Source organism: Dasypus novemcinctus, chromosome 16 (genome assembly GCF_030445035.2).
Source record: "Dasypus novemcinctus isolate mDasNov1 chromosome 16, mDasNov1.1.hap2, whole genome shotgun sequence".
In the NCBI taxonomy this organism is placed as follows: domain Eukaryota; kingdom Metazoa; phylum Chordata; class Mammalia; order Cingulata; family Dasypodidae; genus Dasypus; species Dasypus novemcinctus.
Genome location: NC_080688.1, coordinates 22,419,890 through 22,443,014, shown reverse-complemented (window position 1 = coordinate 22,443,014; position 23,125 = coordinate 22,419,890). Strand labels below are relative to the sequence as shown.

At 37.9% G+C, this 23,125-nt stretch overlaps 1 protein-coding gene across 8 annotated transcripts in view; it reads right to left on the bottom strand.

Annotated features, from left to right (window-relative positions):
- Positions 1-4,346: 4,346 nt before the first annotated feature.
- LOC101430519 (zinc finger protein 596-like) overlaps positions 4,347-23,125 on the bottom strand; it is a 52,797-nt gene continuing 34,018 nt past the window's right edge. For 4 of the 8 annotated variants that reach the window (XR_011645921.1, XR_011645923.1, XR_011645922.1 and 1 more), the window contains 3 exons: positions 8,015-8,141; positions 7,132-7,227; positions 4,347-6,620 (listed from right to left, as the gene is read on the bottom strand). Coding sequence is in view for 1 of the 8 variants with exons in the window: in XM_023584780.2 (XP_023440548.1) it covers positions 6,286-6,620; positions 7,132-7,227 (431 nt within the window). In the remaining 7 variants the exon portion in view is untranslated. Of the gene's footprint in view, positions 6,621-7,131; positions 7,228-8,014; positions 8,142-9,402; positions 9,477-23,125 lie in introns of all 8 variants that reach the window. The other 4 variants (XR_011645927.1, XR_011645926.1, XM_023584780.2 and 1 more) reach the window with 2 other exon arrangements.

Sequence of the window (23,125 nt, the reverse complement as noted above, 5' to 3'; positions counted from 1 at the left end):
GTTTATCTAAAGGTCTTCACTCTTTTTTTAGATTTATTTTTTATTTCTCTCCCCGCCCCCCTCCCCACCCGCAGTTGTCTGCTCTGTGTCCATTCACTGTGTTTACTTCTGTGACCGTTTCTATCCTTATCAGTAGCACCGGGAATCTGTTTCTTTTTGTTGCGTCATCTTGTTGTGTCAGCTCTGTGTGTGCAGTGCCATTCTTGGGCAGGCTGCACTTCCTTTCATGCTGGGTAGCTCTCCTTATGGGGCACACTCCTTATGGGGTGCACTCCTTGCATGTGGGGCTCCCCTACACGGGGGACACTGCTGCATGGCACAGCACTCCTTGCGTGCATCAGCACTGCACATGGGCCAGTTCCACATGGGTCAAGGAGGCCCGGGGTTTGAACCACAGACCTCTCGTGTGGTAGGCGGACACCCTATCCATTGGGCCAAGTCCACTTCCCATGAAGGTCTTTGCTCTTTTGCCACATGAGTATTTATACTTGCCCACTACATACCCTGTATTAGTCACGGTTCTCTAGGGAACAGAATCAACAAGAGATATCTGTCAATAGTAAGCGATTTTATCAGGGTGACTCATGGAGCCATGGAGTTGGACAAGTTCAGGTTCCACAGGCAGACAGCATCCAGAGCCTCCAATGAAAATCCAACGAAGGTTCTTGACACATTATGTGAGACAGTGGCTGTTCCAAGATGAGCTGGGAAATTCTCTCTCAATGCTGGAATCAATTCCCCTTTTAAGGCATTCAACTCATTGGGTTAAGCTGATGGCAATCTTCCTGATTAATGTAATTGTAATCAGCTATCTATGATTTTTCACTGCAGTAAAGTCAATGGTGACTAAAGCCTATAAATGCCCTTGTATTACAGTTGGCCCAGGGCTTGCTTGACCAAACATTTTGGCACAATTACCTGGCCGAGTTGACACAATAGTCTAACCATCACATGCCCCCAAAGGGTGGGTCAAGATTTCAGAAAGCTACCCATGCCCAAGTGACTCTAAGTATTCCATCATATTGAGAAAATAATACTAGCAGGCCTGTGTGAGGAAGAAATTGCCCAGGGATTGCATGTTTTGCTAACTGGGCCTCAAAATTTGGTTAGGCCATAAACTCCAACAAGATATAAGGCCCTGCCCAGAAGACACTTTCTTAGGTAGTAGCCAAAGCTCAGCATTGGACCCCTGACACAATACAAACAAAATTAACATCCCTAAAGTCCCTCAACTCCAAAAAGGAATCCTGCAGGTTATTAGGATACACACTTACTGGTGCTAACATATTCCACATTTTCATATCCTTTTGCCACCTCTGTGTCAGGTCATTCAGAAAGCAGCACCATTGATTTTTGGGCCACAGATTTCCCAGACACATCACAGCACTACTCCTTCAAAAACCAACTTCTCCTGTTATCAGAATTTGGTCTAAATAGGAAGGATTACAAAGAGTTCTCAGGTACTCCTTAGGCTAGGAATACCAATTATATCCTGGGTGCTGTGTATTCAGGGTACTTCCAAAGGCAATGTCTAAAGACAGGGTGAATTCAGTATCATAACTGCCAAGGACACCAGGAAATGAAACATTTGAATGAGAAGGTGGCAGAGGTGCCTGTTTTAGTTTGGTAAGTGCTGCCAAGGCAATTCACAAGAAATGTGTTGGCTCTAAAAAACATGAATTTATTAGTTTAAAATCTTATAATTCTGAGACTGTGAAAATGTCCAAATCAAACTATCATTAGAGATGATGTCTTACTGAAGGTCAGCTGCTGGTGAACCTGGACTCCTCCTATATGGCAAGACAAAATAGAAGCTCTACTGGCCTGGGTGTCTGCCTTTGCCTCCAGGCTTACATTCTAAGTTCACTATGGGCAATCAGGTATGTGATTCTCTTCTCTCTCCTCAGGCCCTTGTCTCTTTCAGCCTCTCACTGTCCTCTTTCTGTACCTCTGTGCTCTATTGATTTCAGGTTCTTGGGATTACTGTCTCTGAGATATTTTTGCATGTGTGCTGTTTTCAGTTCTCCATTTATAAAGGACAATGCCAAGGTAGCCAAGATCTTCCCTGGAGATGCCTCATGGAATTAATGGAGTCAATGGTCACCCTAACTGAATCCAATACATGCAAAGGTCAAAAACCCACAGGAATGGAATACTCTCAAGAAGGTGAAGTTTTCTGGGATCAGGAAAAACCTTCACACTATCACAGCACCCATCAATGAAGATCCTATTGCAATACTTGATAAAAGGCCTTCCCCTGGCATCCTGAAGACCCCTGACGTTCAGTGCTGACGCACTGATGGATCTACCAAACTTAAGGCAAATGGCATTTTATATATAATGGAAATGATGAGAGAAATCATCTTCTTGTTCTCTATAGTATAGCATTCTGTCTCCCAAAATTACTAAAATTACTAAGTGTAGTGGTGAGAACAAATATACTTCTAGTAGGTCCCATTTTAGTAGGAAAGCATTCAGCACACTTAAAATTACATATGAAAATAGCTATAACATTTTCATATATGACCACACTTGACTTTAATATGTCAATAAATAATATCAAGGACAGGATTTCCAAATGTGAACCATCATAATGGCACTGACTAAAGACCATGTAGATTTTGTAATTTATTACCTGTTTGATTATCAAAAAGACAAAAGGATGATTCTTTTTGTGGGTTCTGGCTGGTACTCCCTACTGTGCCATTAGCAATGGGAAATGGGAAAGATCTGGACCTCCACTTGATCCATAGAAGTACTGTGTACAGAACCCTCCTGCTCACTGATAATGATTGTCACTGAGAAGTATTGTTTCCTCTCAGTAAAAAATAAACACTGGATAATTTGACAACTATATATCTTGGAGCAGGCCCATTGGGATTTATAATCTTTGGGGTGCACTGTGTTTTCTGGACATGTACATCCACGTCTCTCAAAAGGGTTAGGAAGTTTTCAGCCATTATTTTCTCCAACACACCGTATGCCTCCTTTCCCTCCTCTTCTCCTTCTGGGAAGCCTATAATGTGTATGGCTATGCATTTTTTGTTGTCATTCAAATCCCTAAGTCCCTGCTGGATTTTTTTTTTAATATGGAAACACTTGACCTAGTGTTGCAGTGTGCCTAAGAATTACCCTTGAGGGCATCCATATTGCTCAAATGGGGCCACTTTCTAAGCCAAACTCAGCATATAAATGCATTACCTTTCCCCCCAGCCAGAGATGAGCTTCCCTGGCACTGAGGGATTACAACCAAGTTCCAAATGGTAACAAAACTAGACAAAGACCTTGAATAAAAGGGGGAAATGATAAACACAAATGAGTTTAAAGGGGTAAGAGACTTCAAAATGAGGTGGGAGACCATCAGAGGGGTACTGCCTACACACGTCAGCAGGATCTTAGAGAGCCAAAGTAAATACAACCCCAGGTAATGGTTCTTCTGAGTGTTCTGAAGATACCAGGCCCTAAAGTAATAGCAGATGGTCTGGAGTTCAGTGCCTTCCCACTGGGAACTACTTTGGAATTCGTGCTCCTGTGTGTGAGTTGGGACTCAGATGTGGCTTCTCTACTACTCCCTCTTCTATCTTTTTTATTGAACCCTTGGTTGGTGCTGGGGATAGTGTATGCCCAGACGTGAATCTCTGGGCTGTCCATGTGCCAGCTGGGCTCTCAGTTTCAGCAGTGTTGCAGCAACTACTCTCCAGTTCATTGGACTTACCCAGGTCAGCTGACAGGGAGGAGAGGATGGACAACAACCACACCAAGGAACCGAGAGAGTCTATAGCTGTGGGCACAAGAGTCCCATCCACTAGTCATGTGGGATTGAAACTCCTTCTCAATTGAGAGGTGGAGAGGGCATCACCATCCCAGGATCCTCAGGATGGAAGAATAAAATATAGATTAGAGAGGATTTACTGGTAGTCCACTATAGAACTATTGTGATTCTACCAATGGAAGAAATTGTATCACTGATGAGGAGACAGTGGCCATGGGAGTTGCTGAAGGCAGAGAGAAGTGTGTTATGGGGGCATATTTGGGACTTGGAGCTGTCAGGGAAGATACTGCAGGACACTATATCCTGCCATAACCATCTGAATGGACTGGGAGAGAATATAAACTACAATGCAAACTATAATCCAGGCTGTGTAGCATTGCTCCAAAATGTATTCATCAAATGCAATGAATATACCACACTAATGAAAGAGGTGGTCGATGTGGGAAAAGTGGGGGTTGTGGGGAGGGTGGCATATGGGAACCTCCTATGTTTTTTAAAGTAACATTTTGTTCAATCTATATATCTTTTAAAAATAAATAAGAATATATTTAAGAAAAGAAACAAAACAAAGTTGTAAATTCTTACTCTTCTGATATTTAATCACTGATCAAAAGAAATGCACATAAACTGACCCACTGAACTCAAACACAGAATCATATTCATTTATCATAGAAAATTCACCAGAGATTGCACATTCTCCTATCCCCAAGCTTATAACATTTCCCAAACTGATGTCCATAACATCCCTCAGATATCCAATCCTTTGCTCAAATGTCTCAAATACAATCACTCACAAAAACAACAACAGCTGATTCAAATAAACTCCCCAATCTCCTAATAAATGATTTTCTATGGAATACATTCTCCAATATATATTTTTCTGGAAATCTCCAAAGGGTTTTCCCTATCCGTTCATGCTTTGTGGTTATTCCTAGACTGAGTTTCCTTTAGCACACCAAAGTATGTGTTTGTCTGAATGATACTGCACAGTGAATACAGACCTGGTTTTGCACTCCTTTTATTTAAAAGTTAAAATGTGGTCCACTCATTTTACTTAAAGGTTGAATTACCAATTAAGGTACTACCTTATTCAATTCAGATATAGAATAATTCAATTGTGATCTCTCTGGTTTGCTTTATCAGTTAGAGTGACAGATGAGAATTATCCACTTCCATTACATTTATACAGTGAGTTCTCCCATGTGGTATATCATCAAACATTCTACTATGGTCTTTACTACAGAGATAATATTCATATGGATTTTTCAATGTATAACTTAATTTAACTGAAGTAGTATGAATGACTACAAAAAATTACATATTGCTTAAAAAGATAATGTTTCTTCAGTATGTGTGCTCTCTGGGGGAGATTTAAAGTAAAATCTATGGATGGAGTCTTTTCTATATCCGAAAGCTTTATAGCTTGAGGTCTCTCATTTCAACTAAGGCCAGAACAATGACTGATGGTTTTCTCACATTGCTTAAATTCATAGGAATTCTCTTCAGTCTGAGTTCTCTCATGTTGTCTAAGGTTAGAAAAATTAAGCTTTTGCCATATGAATAATATTTCCATGGTTCCAGTTGAGCATGTATTCTCTCATGTTGCCTGAGGCAGAACGATGAGTGACAGCTTTCCTACAGAGATGAAATTCATAGGGTTTCTCTCCAATATGACTTCTCGTCTTATTGAAGATTGGGATGTCAACTGAAAGTTTTTCTGCATAGATGACACTAACAGGGTTTCTCTACAATATGAGTTCTCTCATATTCTCAAAGATTACTTTGAAGGCTGTCTCACATAGGTGACATTCATGGGTTTTTTTTTCCAGTGTGAGTTTTTGCATGTATTCAAAGACTATAACTTCCAATGAAGGCTTTCCTACACAGATTAAATTCATGGGGTTTTTCTCCAGTGAGTTCTCTCATGTCTTTGAAGACTAGAACTTGCCCTGAAGGCTTTCCCACATAGATGACATTCATGGGGTTTCTCTCTAGTGTGAGTTCTCTCATGACATTGACGATTAGAACTGCGATTGAAGGCTTTCCCACAGAAATGACAGCTATAGGGTTTCTCCTCTGTGAGTTTTCTCATGTTGTTGAAGTTGGGAATGTTCAAAGAAAGCTTTACCACATAGATGACATTTATGGGATTTTTCTCCAGAGTGAATTCTCTCATGTCTTCAAAGACAAGAACTTTGACTGAAGCTTTTCCCACATAGATTACATTCATGGGGTTTCTCTCCAGTGGGAACTGTCTTATGTATTTGAAGATGAGACCTGTGACTGAAGGCTTTCCCGCAAAGATGGCATTCATTGCGTTTCTCACCAGTGTGATTTCTTTCATGTGTTCGAAGATGAGAACTTCGACTGAACATTTCACCACACATACGGCATTCATAGGGTTTTTCTCCAGTGTGAATTGTCTCATGCTCTCGAAGACGAGAAATTCGACTGAAGGCTTTCCCACATAGATGACATATGTAAGGTTTCTCTCCAGTATGAGTTGTCTTATGTCATTGGAGATGGGAATGTCGACTGAAAGTTTTTCTGCATAGATGACATTCATGAGGTTTCTCTCCAGTGTAACCTCTCTCATGTGTTTGAAGATTAGACATTTGACTGAAGGCTTTCCCACAAATATTGCATTCATACGGTTTCTCTCCAGTGTGCGTTCTTTGATGTATTCGAAGATGAGAAGATTGACGGAAACCTTTGCCACACAGATGACACTCATAGGGTTTCTCTCTAGTGTGACCTTTCTCATGCTCTAGCAGATAAGAACTTTGACTGAAGGCTTGAGTGAATATCATTTCTATCATTTCTTGATTTTTAAATGCTCTTTTCCTGCCTGTAATAATTGGAAAAAACACATTAAATTATTCCAGTAGAAATAGGGGAATGAAACTGTTGAAAAGTTCCAAATTTCACCATCATGTTTTAAACATTCTCACCTAGCTGGGAAAAAATATCAAATTTACAAATACTCTGGCAAAAGAAAACAGTATAGAACATTAAAATCAGAAAAGATTTTCAGGACTGAAATATGAAAAAAAAGAAATTGGGATGTCTGGGAGGTAAAAAAAAGAGGGAAAATATTCCAAGTGTAGGGTGAGGATAAGGATAATTATGTACAAAATTAATTGCATTAGCAAATGAATATCCCTTTCCCCAAGTCAAACACACCTGAATAGAACTTGAAAGTTATGGAATAATGACCACATATAATGTAAATTTCACTAATATGCTTATCTACAGTTCAGAGATCATAACTCACTTAAGGAAACTGGAAGTTGATACTTTCAAGCATTTACACAGTATCTTACCCATTTTCTACTGATGCCCAGGTACTTAGAACTCACCTGGACTCTGGTTTTGGGGAAGTCCTATAGCTTTTCTCCACACTTCTTCTCCTTGAGCCAATGGGGAAAGCACATCTGATTTGCAGACCTGATATCCTGTTTATAGGAAAAACATATACCTGAATCTTGAATTCTCTTAATAACAGTAAATTATCTTCAAGTTCATGACAGCTTACCAAAGAATAAGGTAAGCGTGAAAATCTATAATTCAGAAATACCTTGATCATGGAACACTGACAATATTTCAACAGGAAAGATTTTACCCTTGGCCTTGGCCCATTTCACTGGGGACCAGTGGTTATTACTGCATATGCACAATTTCAAAGACATTGCAGAATATTCTAAAGGGGGAGAAATTCTGTTACTAATGTATTATGATAAAAAAGGGAGGATTCTATTACAATGCTAAAAATAACCCAATAATTATAAACTCCACAGAATGATCTAAATTCTATGAGAAAGGGTATATGTGTTGTTTTTACTACTGTGTTCTGAAGACTCAGCATTGCACATGGAACAAAATATTTACTTCAAAATAGTCATTTATTCATTCAAAAATTTTTCATTGATTTTTCAAAGAAATAAATTAAGTTCTGGTTGAGAAGATTAATTTTTATTGGGGTAAAACAGATGAAAGTAAAAAAGTGAGAAAACAAATTTCTCTTAGACGGTTATATGCACTGTAAAATAATATAAATTAAAATTAAAAAATACAAATTTAATATTTGAGAACATAAAGATTATACATCAATATGGAGAAAATGATCTAATAACTGAATAAACAGATGGAAGATGATATATGCTAAATATATAGGTAGAATAGCAACTGAATGATTTAAAAACATGGTAGATAATTTTTGATGATAATTTTTGAGAGACTCACCCACTGAGATAAGATGGTTGATATTCTACACCATCACATTCCTAAAAAGCTTTCTCTGAGATGTGTCTAGGAGGGCCCATTCTTCCTCAGTGAAGTCTACAGTCACATCTTTGAAGGTCACTAACTTCTGAAACAGCACAGAAATTTGGGTTCACACAGGGCCATCTTTACGCATTTCCTAAGTGGGATGTTCAAGATGTCAGAACTGAGGAAGAAGAAACTATGTATTGTCCCGGCCAGCGGGACGATCAACGGGAGCTCCGGATCCTAGGAGGGAAAGAATGGTATGGGGCAAGAGAGACACAAGGAATGACAGCAAGACAGTATTCTGATCAAGCTGCAAAACTTTATTTAGGGGACTGAGCATATATACTCAAGGGAGCAGGGGGGATGGTGGGTAAGGATAGGTGGCGGTCTGGGATTGGCCACTGCTGTTGCTAGGGCGGGAGGCAGATTTGAGGTAAGAACTTTTGGGGGGAACTGGTTCTGTAAAGAAGGGGGGAAGGTGACCTAAGCTATTGTTGTATCAGCTTGGGTGGCCATGTTACCGGCATTGCTGAAAGGTAGATTCTATGCATGCTGCCTTAATCGCCCACAACAATGTATATTCAGCACAAAAGTTTTAAGGTAACTCTTGATGCTGAACTGCAACCTGCCTTTTTGATACACTTACAGACTTTCCACTGGAAAGGAATATCACATTGCATGTTATATGCTATCCACCTGGAAATTTTCCAGTAACTTTGTAATTATGATTACATGATGCTGACTATACAACTTGAAATTGACCATTTATTACTAAAATACTTTTTTCCACCAATTTCAAGTAAATCTACACACTCTTCATAAGGAAAACAATACATATATGTCATTTTAAAAAACTGTGTATAGTTAGATTATTCCCCTGTATATATGACCTCATTTCCTCTCATTTATAAAATCAATTAACAATTACTTATGCATAATTGACAAATCAAATCAGCTAATGTGTGAAGTGCTCCCTAAATAAATTCAATTCATAGTGCTGTTAGGAAAGTAGTATTAACACCCAGGATAATGTGGATGAATCTTAAAGAACTTATGTTAAGTGAAGGAATCCAGTCCCAGGACAATTATTACATGACCTCACTGATATGACTCAAGCAAATTGAGTAGACTCCCAGAGATAAAGTATGCAAGATAGTTAAAGACACAAAAGGGAGTAGATCCTGCAATCCTAGGAATGCAGGTGTGGCAACTTAACATTATTTATGAATTCCAAAAAGAGATAATGCTTGTAAATAGGTCTGTTCCTCTGTGTGTGATACTACTTTGATTGTATTAGCTTCAGCTGAGGTGTCTTTGATTAAATTTTGTTAAGATTATGGTGTGAAATGCTGAATCCCTACCTCCTTTGTTGGCTGATTAAACAGACTCTCACACAGAAGTAGACACACAAGGAGATACACAGAGGATCCTGCACCTGGGGAAGAGAGATGAGTCTGATAATTTAGAACTGACCTTGTGAAGAGAATGGAGTAGCTGAGCTCAGAAAGAAATGAGCCTTGGGAAGAGAGATGAGCCTTTTGGCAGCCTACAGCTGAAACTGGAAGAAGCTGAGGCCACAGAGCATTAAGAAGATAGAAGGAAGACTGAACCCTCAAAGATACTGTCCACCATCTTGCTTCAATATGTGGCAAATCACTTTGGATAAGAAAGCACATCTTATGTTACCTTAATTAGGACTATTAAGGTTCTTGTGATGCAAGGTTCTACCCCAAAATAAATATCCTTTATAAAAGCCAAAAGAGTTCCGATACTTTGCATCAGCACCCCTTTTGCAGACTAATGCAGAATTTGGTACCAAAAGAGTTGGGTAATGCTTTTTTAAAAAATAAAATGAAAAAAAAAAAAAAAACTACAATGGTGGGTGTTCTTTTGACAAATATGGCAGGGAAGGGCTACTGGTATAGGGCATAAGTTGTGGAAGTTATGTGGGATAGGGCACACTTGGGACATGTCTTTATGGAATATGTAAGGGTTCATCTTGTCATAGTGTTTTATCTCAGTGGGTAAAGAATCACACAATAATCAAGAAAGTATCAAACTCCCATCCTGGGGAGGAATGTTGTTCAATTAGAGGGACAAGAATTCCTTGAGAACACAGGCAGTGCTTAATAAAAGGAAACAGACAAATATATTAAGCCTTCAATATTAATCAAAGTAACTACAAATTTGATTCTTCAAAAATTGGAACTTAGCAGTTACCACAGGTTTAGAAGGGGGGGATTAAAATACATGAAACATAGGGCAAATTTAAGGCATTAGAATTCTTCTACATAATCTTGCAGGAATAGATACAGGCTGTTTTAAATTTCATCAAAACTTATAAAAGTAAATGGTGCAAAATGCAAACCATAATGCAAGCTATTGACCACGTTTACTAGCAATGCTTCAATATTCGTACATCAATTGTAAGAAATACAACACACATGTAAAATGTTATTAATATGGGAGAGTGGAAAATGGGGAAGGTTTTGGATATATGGGAATCTCCTGTATTTTCTATGTGACTTTTTTATAACCTAAAGCTTCCTTTAAGATAAAAGGTAAAACATAAGACACTGGGGGAACATAGAGAAGAAAATCTCACTGCACATACGAGATAACAGATCTTACAGTGATGAAAGACACAATGTACTAAACATTTTTATTTCTTTTTGTATTTTGTTATTATTAAATTATTGTTTTATTTTGTTTTCTTATTTTTATTTGACTATGATTTTTTGGCTTTTGTTTTTTGAGAGGTTTTGGATCACAAGCCTCACAACTGTGGCAAGGGAGGATCACTGGTGTGGGCGTCAGTGATGAGGGAAAGTGTATGGAGGGGTGCAATGGGGGCATGCCTCTCAGAGATATGAATATGTTTAAATGTTCATGGGGAATTGTCTCAGTGGAAGAAGATTCACACAATAGCCAAAAGAATACTGTATTCCCATTCTGGGGAGTCCTCCTATATTCTCAAATAGAATGGCAGGAATCCCCCAAGTACGTGGGCAGAACCTTGTGAAGGAAGACAGATCACTATACCAGGCCTTTTATTGATGATTGTACATATGAACATTTTCTTGTGAAATTAGAACTAATATTATACATTGCCTAAGAGTTACCTCCTGAAAGCCCCCTTTGTTGCTCAAATGTGGCAGTTCTCTAAGCCAAACTCAGCATAAAAATGCACAACCTTCCCCCCAGGGTGGGACATGATGCCTGAGAATAAGCCTCTCTGGCAACAAAGGATTATTAACATGCACCAACTAACAAAGCTTTTGAAAAAAAACCTTCACAAAAATGGAGGAAAATTTAACAAATGAGTTTTTATGATTAAAAGACTTCAAAGTGAGTCAGAAGGTCATTTCAGACATTATGCTTATGCGTGTCTCAGGAGGCTCTCATTGAGTGCAACAGTAAACGCTTCAAATAGTGGGGGTACTGAAGGCTAGTGAGACATCCAATGTCTAGACACTATAAGCATGGCAGACAAGCTCAGGAATTCAGCACCCTCTCAGTGGAGTTTCCTTTGGAATTTAGGCTTCCCAGGGTAACAGAGTTAGGCTCACTTAGAGTCCCTACACATGGCTCTTCTGCCTCTTTTATTTGAACCTATAATTAGCACTTTACTTGTTAACTATATGTCCAAGAGACTTAAATCTTTGGCCTGTTCATGTGCTGCTTGAGTCATGAAATCTCTTCAGAGTTGAAATACTTAATCTCCATTTCATTGGACTCACTCAAGAAAACTAACAAGGAGATGGTGATGGACAAAGACAATTACAAGAAAGACAGTGATGCAACTGTAAGCAAGATAGTTCTATCCATTGGACCCATGGGATCTAAGACCTGTCTCAATTAGAATCAGAATGGGCAGCTCCATTCCTCCTCCAGACCAGGGGGAAATGAAAAATGGATGAAAGTAAGACTTATTATTATTCTATTATAGACTTACTCATAGAGCAATGGAAGAACTTTTATCAATGATGCAAAGGCAGTGACTACCAGAGATTCTGAGGGGAGGGAGAGAGAAGAATAGGTGTAACATGGGGCATTTTTGGGACACTGGGGTTGCCATGCATGACACAGCAATGATGGACACAGGCCATTATACATTTTGTAATACCCTTTAAAATTATGTGAGCAGAGTGTAAATTATAATGTAAACTATAGTCCATGGAAAGTAGCAATGCTTTAATATGTTTTCATCAATTGTAGGAAATGTACCTCACTAATAAAAGATGTTAACTTGGAAAATGCAGGAGAGGGAGGGGTGGGGCATATTGGAATCTCCTCTCTTTTTATATAATATTTATGCAATCTAAAGCTTCTTTAAATTAAAATAAATTTTAAAAAGAACTATTATTCATTAAAATTATAGGGATCTTTGAAGAAATATCCAGAATTCTGCAGAACTGAACAGGCTGCATACAGAACCAAGGGCCAATAAGTTCTGCCTCTCTCAATTCTATATAATTAGGCATCCATTATCAGGTGGAAATAAAGATAGTTCAGGATCACAGGCCAAGGTCCCTACATCTGCTTTACTGAAAATTGTCTTTAGTTCATTCCTGTGGTAAGATACCTCCCTTTTTCAACATTTTCTGGGGCCCACACACGTTTTCATTGTATCTCTTGTATCTTCATCTTATCTGTCTATTAAACAATGAAAGAAGCCCCTTGAGGGCTTCTAGTCTATCCAAATCTTCAAAACTTTTATTGAGACATATATTTTATTCACCTGGTATACTCCTTCTGGATGCACAAGCACAATAAGATAAAAATAAGTCCTATTCATTGCATCCATTTATAAAATTTCAATAAAGTTGATTTACAAAAATTGAACTTGGCAATTGGGAAGAATGGTGGTAAGGAGAACTTCAGATATTTTCACTATTTAAAATTTACAAATACATTCCATCAAAACTATAAGAGAATTAAAATTGGGAAAATAAATTATTTTACATTTCCTTTAATTTATTAACCTTTTTTTTTCCTTCTGGAAACAATGCACAACCCTAAACACTACTATCTGTAATACTGGATTTATGGAATGCACCTGCTGAAACTGCAACATTCCTTCTACAAAATTCTATTCTTACTCTTCCCTATCACCTCTGGTGTCTGCATACCTAAGCCAGTTTTAGGTGCTAACATGATCCTGGAGTATACATTAGTTCTCCAATGAGGCCGTTGGTTGGGTGAGAAAAAGAAAATATCTCATCTTTTCAGAAAATATACAGCCTTAATAAAGGCTTGAACAATCTAATATAACAGTTGAAGAGAATACTTCTGGATGAGTCCTTATATTAACATACTTTTTCTAGAGTGCTGTAAGATCAACTGAAACTCAAATCTTTGAATAGCTCCAGAATACTCCTGGAATATCCCTGCGAATAAAAGAAAACTGACTGGTTAATGCAAACAAAGGTGCAATTTCAGTTTAAGAACAATTCCCTACGCACCTGTGCTTCCATAGTCAATAGCTCAGATAATGTCTTTCCTCTGGAGTTTCATTCACAACCAGACAACAGTAGATGACCAAAGCTGAGAAGGTAGAAAGAAGCCTCGGGCACAATTCTTTACCTTGAATTAGAGACCCACTTGTCATGAAAACCAAACCCTTCAAACCAGCCAGTCAACAGGAAGATTAAGTATGTTTCAAGACAGATAGGAAGAAGATTCGCCTCTCCCAGGGTCAAATGTCAGAGGTCTTGGTATTTCTGATGCATAAAGATGATATGGATATCTTCATTTTACATATAAGAATATCAAAATCATCTAACTGTATTAATTAACTAAACCACAATTTGCAGACGTTTTCTATTCTGCACCTTATTTGAAATTGTAAGGATTCCTGACCTATGTCACATCTGGAATTGGGTCTCCACCACCAGGGAAAGAAGTCTGGACTTGCTCAGATATAATTATTCATGATTTTGCACTAGCATTGGTCTCCAACATTCATCCTTATTTTTTGGATTTCCAGTCTCATCTTACTTTACCCTGAAACTTCCCTTCTGTATACATTTGTTCTAAATCATGTTGATTCTTCCACATACGATGTCTAACAATTTAATTCAATCAACACTGAGTTATAAATATCACTCCCATGGATTTGGATAGCAATCAAGAAAGATAAGAATGTATTTTCTCATATGGTTGATCAACAAGAAGGGATCAATAGCTCCCATAATGCCAATCTTGAATGCAAATCCCTTGCATTAAAAATATCAGAACTACATGGGTCATCATGGCATTGTTATATCCTACAATCCTCATATTATTAGGAGGCTCAGAAGATAAATAATGAAGGGAGTTAGTGAGAAATCCTATTTAAATAGTCTGATATTTTATTGAAGGTATGTGGCAGTGTGAGGTGATATTATGAATTTGAAAAAGTTAAAAGATTATGTTTGTAAATGAATCTATTCTTCTGGGTGTGATATTCTTCCATTGCATTAAATTTAGCTGAGGTGTCTTTGGTTACATTACTTATTAATATTAGGGTTTTGATTTGACTATATCAGTAAGCATGACTCAAGGTGAGACATTGCTCCATTGCTGGGTCTGATATAAATGGACACTCACTCAAGGAGACACAAGGAAGAGAGAGCTCTGCCACTTTTTTATCTGGCCATATGACAGAAAGAAGGCTCAAACAAGTAAAGCCCCAAGGACTGATAAACAATTTTGCCTCACAACTTATAGCTGATGTTTTGAAGAGAGCAAAGACTGATATAGGAAGCCTTGAAAGACAAGCTCTATGCCAGGAGAGAGAGGACTTCAAAGGATGAAGCCTCAAGAGTTGGGACAATGGAGACTCAAGAGGAGGATAAAGCCCACAGGGGAAGGAGAGACCAGCCAGATATCAATGACCACCTTGTTTCAACATGTGGCCACTGAGTCTGGTGAGAAAGCAGTCTTGAGAGCCTTGTAACGTCAAGCTTTTACTCCAAATAAATACCTTTTATAAAAGTCCAGATTTCTGGTGCTTTCTATCAGCAGCTCTTTGGCAGACTAATACAGAAATTGGTACAAAGAGAATGTAGTTCTGTTGCTGCAATTACCAAACGTGCTGGAATGGCTTTATAATCAAATGGTCAAGAGGTGAGTTGCTTGAAGTAAAATACCTAGATTGCTTTGAAGAGATTGTTGATAGGAATATGAAGCCTATAATTATTTCTGAAAGGTCTGAGAAAGAAATGATGAAACTATTATTGGAAACTGGGGGAAAGATGATCTGTGCTTTAAGTTGCAGAGAACATAGCAAGACTGAATCCTGAATTTACATGAAAAGCATAATTTGAAAAAGATGAACTTAGACATTTAGCCAAGGAGATTTCCAACCAAAATGTGGAAAAAGTGCCCTTGATTCTCCTTGCTGCTTATAACAAAATGTAAGAGGAAAGTACCATGAAAACAGCAGTTGATTTTGGAAATTCCAAGCTTCCAGAAAACAAGACCCAGAAGATGGTAGCTCATTTGGGGAATTAACTAACTTGGAACTTATAAGTCAGAATTGAAAATGCAGTTATCCAGGAAAGACTTGTGGAAAGTCTTACTGTCAGATGGCTTAGACCCTTCCTTCTTACATGCTATATCAACAAGCTTTTGGAGAGAACTATATGGATGAAACCACTGTCAGTCTGGACTAAGAGGGACATGGAGGGAAGAGATGGAAGGAAGAATGGCTTTAAGAGGAAAATCATGGAAGCTGAGATAGCCCCAACCTAAGATAGCCTTTGCCCTTTGTGTAGATTTTATAATAACTCTATTATTTCTCCAGGTCACTCATGTAATTTTACATCATATATTTATTCATTATTCTTCCACTCATCTTATTAAATAAAATATCCCTGAATGGTAATATTAGGTAAATTTCCCTTTTGAAATTACTGAAGAATTCTAAATCCAAAGAAATTGTAATTCCACAATAACTTAATCTGACCTCAGATGGTCAAGGTCGAACTGACTATAGTGAAATTAAATACCTTGTGTTTAAAAAAAAATTTACCCAATAAATGTGGACTCTACCACCTGGTTACAATATTCTCCCTTACTTCCCAGAACCCAAATAGACTGAGAATGCAAAGATCAATGTCTTCATGAGGCTGCTTTCACCACACTTGGGGCTTCTGAGCTTCTCTCTCTCTAGAAAAGGCACCATTTCAATTAAGTCTCTTTCATCCCATTGATAACCTCATCTGTTCTATAATTCAAAAGCCATGCTTTTATTAACTCAGATGACTGTCTAGGTAAATCTCATCAGGACTTTGTTTCTTCCATACAATATATTTTCTCAAATTTGGTAAATCATGGAGATGTAATTAAGGAAAACAATTTGTGTCACTGAATTCTTTCTATAAGTCTCAATATCAACCTTTCTGTCTTTTCGATGAGGTCTCACTGTTTTATGGAATTTGGTTGTGCTGGGTAAGTAGTTTAGAATATCTATAGAAGAAGACTTCTACTAATCTGTATTTCTAAGAGGAATTATAATATACCAACATTTTAAGGCTGTAGGTAGGCATCAGTGTGACTCTACATAAGTAGAAAGTTTTGTGTTGAAAAAATATATTCAAGGAAAAATAGTTTCATTGTTCTAGATGGTGTATATTTTACTAACAAGTGAGGGAAAGATCACCCCATATACATTTTTTTCATGTTGGATCTAGTTTATGTTCTCAGTACTACAAAACTATCCAACTTTCAAAATATTAGGGATTCCAAAAGTAAATGACCAAGGTTCATTGTTATTTTCCTATAAGATGGACTTTAAATAAACTTTAATATTAAATTACAAAAGTCAGATATATTTTGAGATATAAAAGAATAAATTATTTCTGTAGTAAAATCAAGCAATGTATTTCAATTTTAGGGACAGATATTTATATACAAAGAAATATTTTGTCTTTTTCTTTTTTAAGTCACTTCTGAAATTTTAAAATATTGCAATCTTTATTATTTCTGTAGCACATATTTTAGGAAATCAATTATTCCATTTTCATGGTTTTCTTATATAGCACAACGTGTTTGCAGCTCTATTTGCCTTACAATATTCTTGAGTCAAGTGATAATCTTTTTTTTCCTATACATATGTTTACGTTGAAGGCCAACTTTTGTTAGACCTGTCCAAGGTCATAGAGTTATACTACCAGATAAACACGGAGTCTGGCCTTAGGGTTTAAGAGCGAATTTAAAAGAAAAATTGCGGGAGGAGGAAAGATGGTCGCTGAGTGAACTTGCCTTTGCAGTTTGTCCCGGGAAGAGATGGCTGGGCGCGGCTGCAGGTTCTCCAAGGTGGGGCTTTTTCGGGATTTTTGCAGGGCAGAAGTGCCTGGACATCGATTGGGTGGAAAGGTAATGGAGAGGATTGGTCTAGTAGATATAATTTGGGTTCTATTGCCCGCAGGTGGGACCCGCGCACAGGTTCCTCCCTATTGGGGGTGGGGGGAACGGCGGTCCTGCCCGGCGACTCCGCTTTTAGATGGCTCTGAGGTGCTAAGCAGTTCGCGAGTTCTGGGCGAGCTGTTGGCGGGTTGATGCGACGGGTCGCCTTTGTGGATTGATTTGGGAAGATAGACGGTGTTTTGTTGTGAAGCGGGAGAAACTTTTGATTGCGAACATAAACAATAGCGCTTCCGCCTGAAGCCCCGCCCCCAAAAGCCCGGCAGCCGATCTCCAACCCAAATAGGCTGTAGGCAATAAAGGGACATAATTGGAAGGTTGTTTTAGGCTGCGGCAAGGGAGGGGGACACGTCTGGAAGCCGATTAGGGAATATTTTGCGAAGCTTTGGAATTCCGGTTTTGGAATCTGTTTTTGGTGTCACAGGCTGGAATTCGGATCTGTACTAGTAAAGTGGCTGCGGTGTAGAGGCGCCCTCTAGTGGCAGTGTTTTGGAATCACAGGGCGAGAGCTGTCCAAAAGCTGAAGTGGGATATACCCATACCAATGAGCCCAGCTAAGTAAGTGAATTGCAGGGTTCAGTCATAATATAGAGTTTGCGGATCTGACTTCCCCCATAGGGCTAGCACCCAGCTGTGGGGATCCCTGAGGGCTGTGTTACACTGCGGGGCTCCCAGCCTTCCTGTTGACCAGATTAGAGGTTGCCAGGTCTGAATTCCCTAAACTCTGGTGGCCCACATCACAGAGACTCACACCTCTTGGATCCTCAATATCTCAGACTTTCCATCCATGAATCCATCACGCACTGAGGTCCACCTGAGGTCCTTAAATGCCCTAGCCCTCAACGTTGGCGTTTTTTCTTTATCGTTTCATTTTGGTTTGTTTTTATTTTCATTTTGACTTATTCTTTACTTTGTTCAATTTCTTGATTACTAACACCGCATTATCCCCTAGTCTTCTCTCACAGCGTATCCCCCAAAGTATTTTTTTACTCAGTTATTTAAGGTGTTTTTTTTTTGTAGTAGGTGCTGTGTAGTGGGTGTTTTAATTCTGGTTTGTGTATATCTGGTTTTTTTTTTTTGTTTTTTTTTTCCTTTCCCCTACCCGTTCCCCACCCTTTACCCACCACCTTTTCCTTTCTTCCTCTTGTCCCTTCCCCCCCACTTTTTTTTTCTTTTCTTCTGTTGTCTCTCTCCCTCTTGTCCCTCATATTCTACTTAGTTTATTTTAACTCAATTATACAATAGGTGCGGCAGGAAACACCTCACATTCACTGGGTTTTCTCATCCTCCACTGCCTCATTTCTGTGTGAACTGATTTAGGCTACCTACACTATTCTCTTTCCCCTACATCTTGATATCCGCCACCATCTACTGTCTCTCCTATATTCCACCTCCCACCTCCCTTTCTTCGATCCACGAAGGGTCTAAGTCTTAATTTCTAATACCTTTGTTTTGTTTTCTGTCTGTTATCCACTCTTGAAACTATTACCTTTCTTTTCTCTTTCCCTCTCTCACGAAAACAATAGCTTTTTAGCTCATACCATATTCCTCCCATATTCAATCAACTACCTCATAATAGATACTCTACCTACTGCTATGACTCTACACAATTTACATGAATCTAACCTCCATCTTCCCAGATCTCATATTCTTGCTTTGTTAACATATATCACCAATACTACTTTACACTTTTCCCTTGCTTACACAATTGCCTTTCCCCAACACTAATACTTTCCTTTAAAATGAACTTAACCAACAACAAGAAATTAGAATAAGAAGAAAAAAGTGACAAAGAGAAGATATAACACCTATGCAAAAATAACAGCTAATTAACCTCCAAGAGTAGACAAAGAAGCTAAGGAACTGATTAAATCCGTCAAGATAAAGAGATGACCAGAAAGCAACAAAAATCTACAAACCAAACCAGTAATCAGGAAAACATGGCTGAATCCAATCAACAAACCAAAAATCACGAAGGGGAGCAAAACTTTGCACAAGCAATGAAAAATCTCAGAACATTTATCACCGACAAATTTGACGAAGTAATGAAAGAGGTTAACAACATGAAGACATCACTTGGAGGGGAAATTGCAGACATACGCAAAAAGATAACAGATATGATGGGAATGAACACCACAGTTCAAGAAATCAAAAATACACTTGCAGCAAATATCAGCAGACTAGAAAAGACAGAGCAGAGAATTAGTGATGTGGAAGACAGTACATCAGAAATCAAACAGATAGTAGAAGGGGTCAATAAGAAGATAGAAAAAATCCAGTTAGGACTTAGGGACCTGAATGACAATGCAAAGCGCTCAAACATACGTGTTATAGACATTTCAGAAGGTGAAGAGAAGGGAAAGGGGTCAGAAGGACTGTTGCAGGAAATAATGGCTGAAAACTTCCCAAATCTACTGAAAGAGACAGATGTACATATCCAAGAAGCACAGCACACTCCACTAGTCATAAACCCCAACAGGCCCACCCCAAGACATATACTTGTTAAATTATCCAATACTCAAGACAAAGAGAAAATCCTAAAAGCAGCAAGAGTAAAGAAAACCATCACATACAAGGGAAGCTCCATTAGATTAAGTGCTGATTTCTCATCTGAAACCATGGAGGCAAGAAGGCAGTGGTATGATATAGTCAAGGTACTAAAGGAAAAAAATTTCCAACCAAGAATACTCTATCCAGCTACTCTAGCATTCAAACATGATGGAGAGTTCAAAATATTCGCAGACAAACAGAAACTGAAAGAGTATACCAACAAGAAACCTCCCCTTCAGGAAATTCTAAAGGGAGTTCTACAGGAAGAAAGGAAAAAACAGGAAAGGCAGAGTTGGAGGAGAGTATAAGAGCAACAACAACAACAAAAAAGACAAAAAAAAATACAAACAAAATATGACAAACACAAATCCAATCAAAATATGGCTAACACAAATAATTCCTTGAAAGTAATAACACTGAATGTCAACGGATTAAACTCACCTATCAAAAGATTCAGACTGGGACATTGGATAAGGAAATATGACCCATCCGTATGCTGTCTACAAGAGACACATCTTAGACCCAGAGACACATGGAGATTGAAAGTGAATGGCGGGAAAACAATCATACACGCTAACAATAACCAAAAAAAAGGCAGGAGTAGCTATATTAATATCAGACAAAATAGACTTTAAATGTGAAACAGCTGTGAGACAAAGAAGGATACTACATTTTAGTGAAAGGGAAAATCTGTCAAGAAGATCGAACAATCATAAATATTTATGCCCCTAACAAGGGTGCCTCTAAATACGTGAGACAAAAGCTGGAAAAACTAAGTGAAACAATAGATACATCTACAATTATAGTGGGGGATTTTAATACACCACTATCAACTCTGGAAAGAACATCTCAAAAGAGAATGACCAAAGAAACAAAACGTCTGAACAGTATATTAGAGGGGCTGGATCTAATAGACATATATAGATTGCTACACCGAAACACAGCAGGATATACATTTTTCTCAAGCGCGTATGGATCATTCTCCAAGATAGATCATATGCTAGGCCACAAAGAAAGGCTGAATGAATTCAGAAAGATTGAAATCATACAAAACAATACCTCTGACCACAGTGGAGTCAAGCTGGAAATTTGCAAGGGACAGAAGCCCAGATTTCACACCACAATTTGGAAATTAAACAGCACACTCTTAGAAAAACAGTGGGTCAAAGAGGAAATCTCAAAAGAAATCAATGACTACCTTGAATCAAATGATAATGAGAACACAACATACCAAAATTTATGGGATGCAGCAAAAGCAGTACTGAGAGGAAAATTTATAGCCATAAATTCATATATCAAAAAAGAAGAGCAAAAATTGAAGAACTGCACATTTGAAGGAATTAGAAAAACAACAACAAAGTAACCCAACAGGAAGAAGAAGGAAGGAAATAACAAAGATAAGAGCAGAACTAAATGAAATAGAAAATAAGAAAGCACTTGAAAAGATAAACAAGACCAAGAGCTAGTTTTTTGAGAAGATCAACAAAATTGACAAACCTTTAGCGAGACTAACAAAGAAAAAAAGAGAGAAAATGCAAATACACAAAATAAGAAATGAGAAAGGCAATATCACCACTGACCCCACAGAAATAAAGACTATCATAAGAGGATACTTTGAAAAACTCTTTTCCAACAAAAATGACAGTCTAGAGGAAATGGACAAATTCCTAGAAACACATAAGCAGCCCATATTGACAAAAGAAGAAATTGATGATCTTAACAAACCAATCACAAGCAGAGAGGCAGAATCAGTTATTAAAAATCTCCCAACTAAGAAGAGCCCAGGGCCAGATGGCTTCACAGGTGAATTCTACAAAAACTTCCGGAAAGAACTGACACCAATCCTGCTGAAACTATTCCAAAAAATCGAAACAGAAAGAACATTACCCAACTCCTTCTATGATGCCAACATTACCCTAGTACCAAAGCCAAACAAAGACATCACAAGAAAGGAAAATTACAGACCAATTTCTCTAATGAACCTAGACGCAAAAATACTTAACAAAATACTTGCTAATCGTATTCAACAACACATTAAACGAATTATACACCACGACCAAGTAGGATTCATCCCAGATATGCAAGGATGGTTCAACATAAGAAAATCAATCAACGTAATACACCATATAAACAGATTGAAGGAAAAAAATCACATGATTATATATATTGATGCAGAAAAAGCATTTGACAAAATACAGCACCCTTTCTTGATAAAAACACTCCAAAAGATTGGAATACAAGGAAATTTTTTGAACATGATAAAGAGTATATATGAAAAACCTAAGGCCAATATTGTTTACAATGGAGAAATCCTAGACTCCTTCCCTCTAAACTCAGGAACAAGACAAGGATGCCCACTGTCTCCACTCCTATTTAACATTGTCTTAGAAGTACTTGCTCGAGCACTGAGGCAAGAACCAGAAATAAAAGGCATTCAAATTGGAAAGGAAAAAGTCAAAATTTCATTATTTGCAGATGACATGATCCTATACATAGAAAACCCTGAGAGATCTACAACAAAGCTTCTAGAACTCATAAATGAGTTTAGTAAAGTCGCAGGTTATAAGATCAATGCACAAAAATCAGTAGCATTTCTGTACACCAATAATGAGCAAGATCAGGAGGAAATCAAGAAACAAATACCATTCACAATAGTAAATAAAAAAATCAAATACTTAGGAATAAAAAAAAAATACTTAGGAATAAATTTAACAAAAGGGGTAAAGAACTTATACACCAAGAACTATACAAGATTGTTCAAGGAAATCAAAGAAGACCTAAATAAATGGAAGACTATTCCTTGTTCATGGATAGGAAGACTGAACATTATTAAGATGTCTATCCTAACAAAACTGATCTACACATTCAATGCAATCCCAATAAAAATCAACACAGCCTTCATTAAGGAACTAGAAAAACTAACTACGAAATTTATTTGGAAAGGAAAGAGACCCCGAATAGCCAAAGACATACTGAAAAAGAAAAACGAAATTGGATGAATCACACTACCTGACTTCAAAACATATTACAAAGCCACGATGGTGAAAACAGCATGGTATTGGCATAAGGAGAGACACACAGACCAATGGAATCGAATTGAAAGCTCTGATATAGAACCTCACA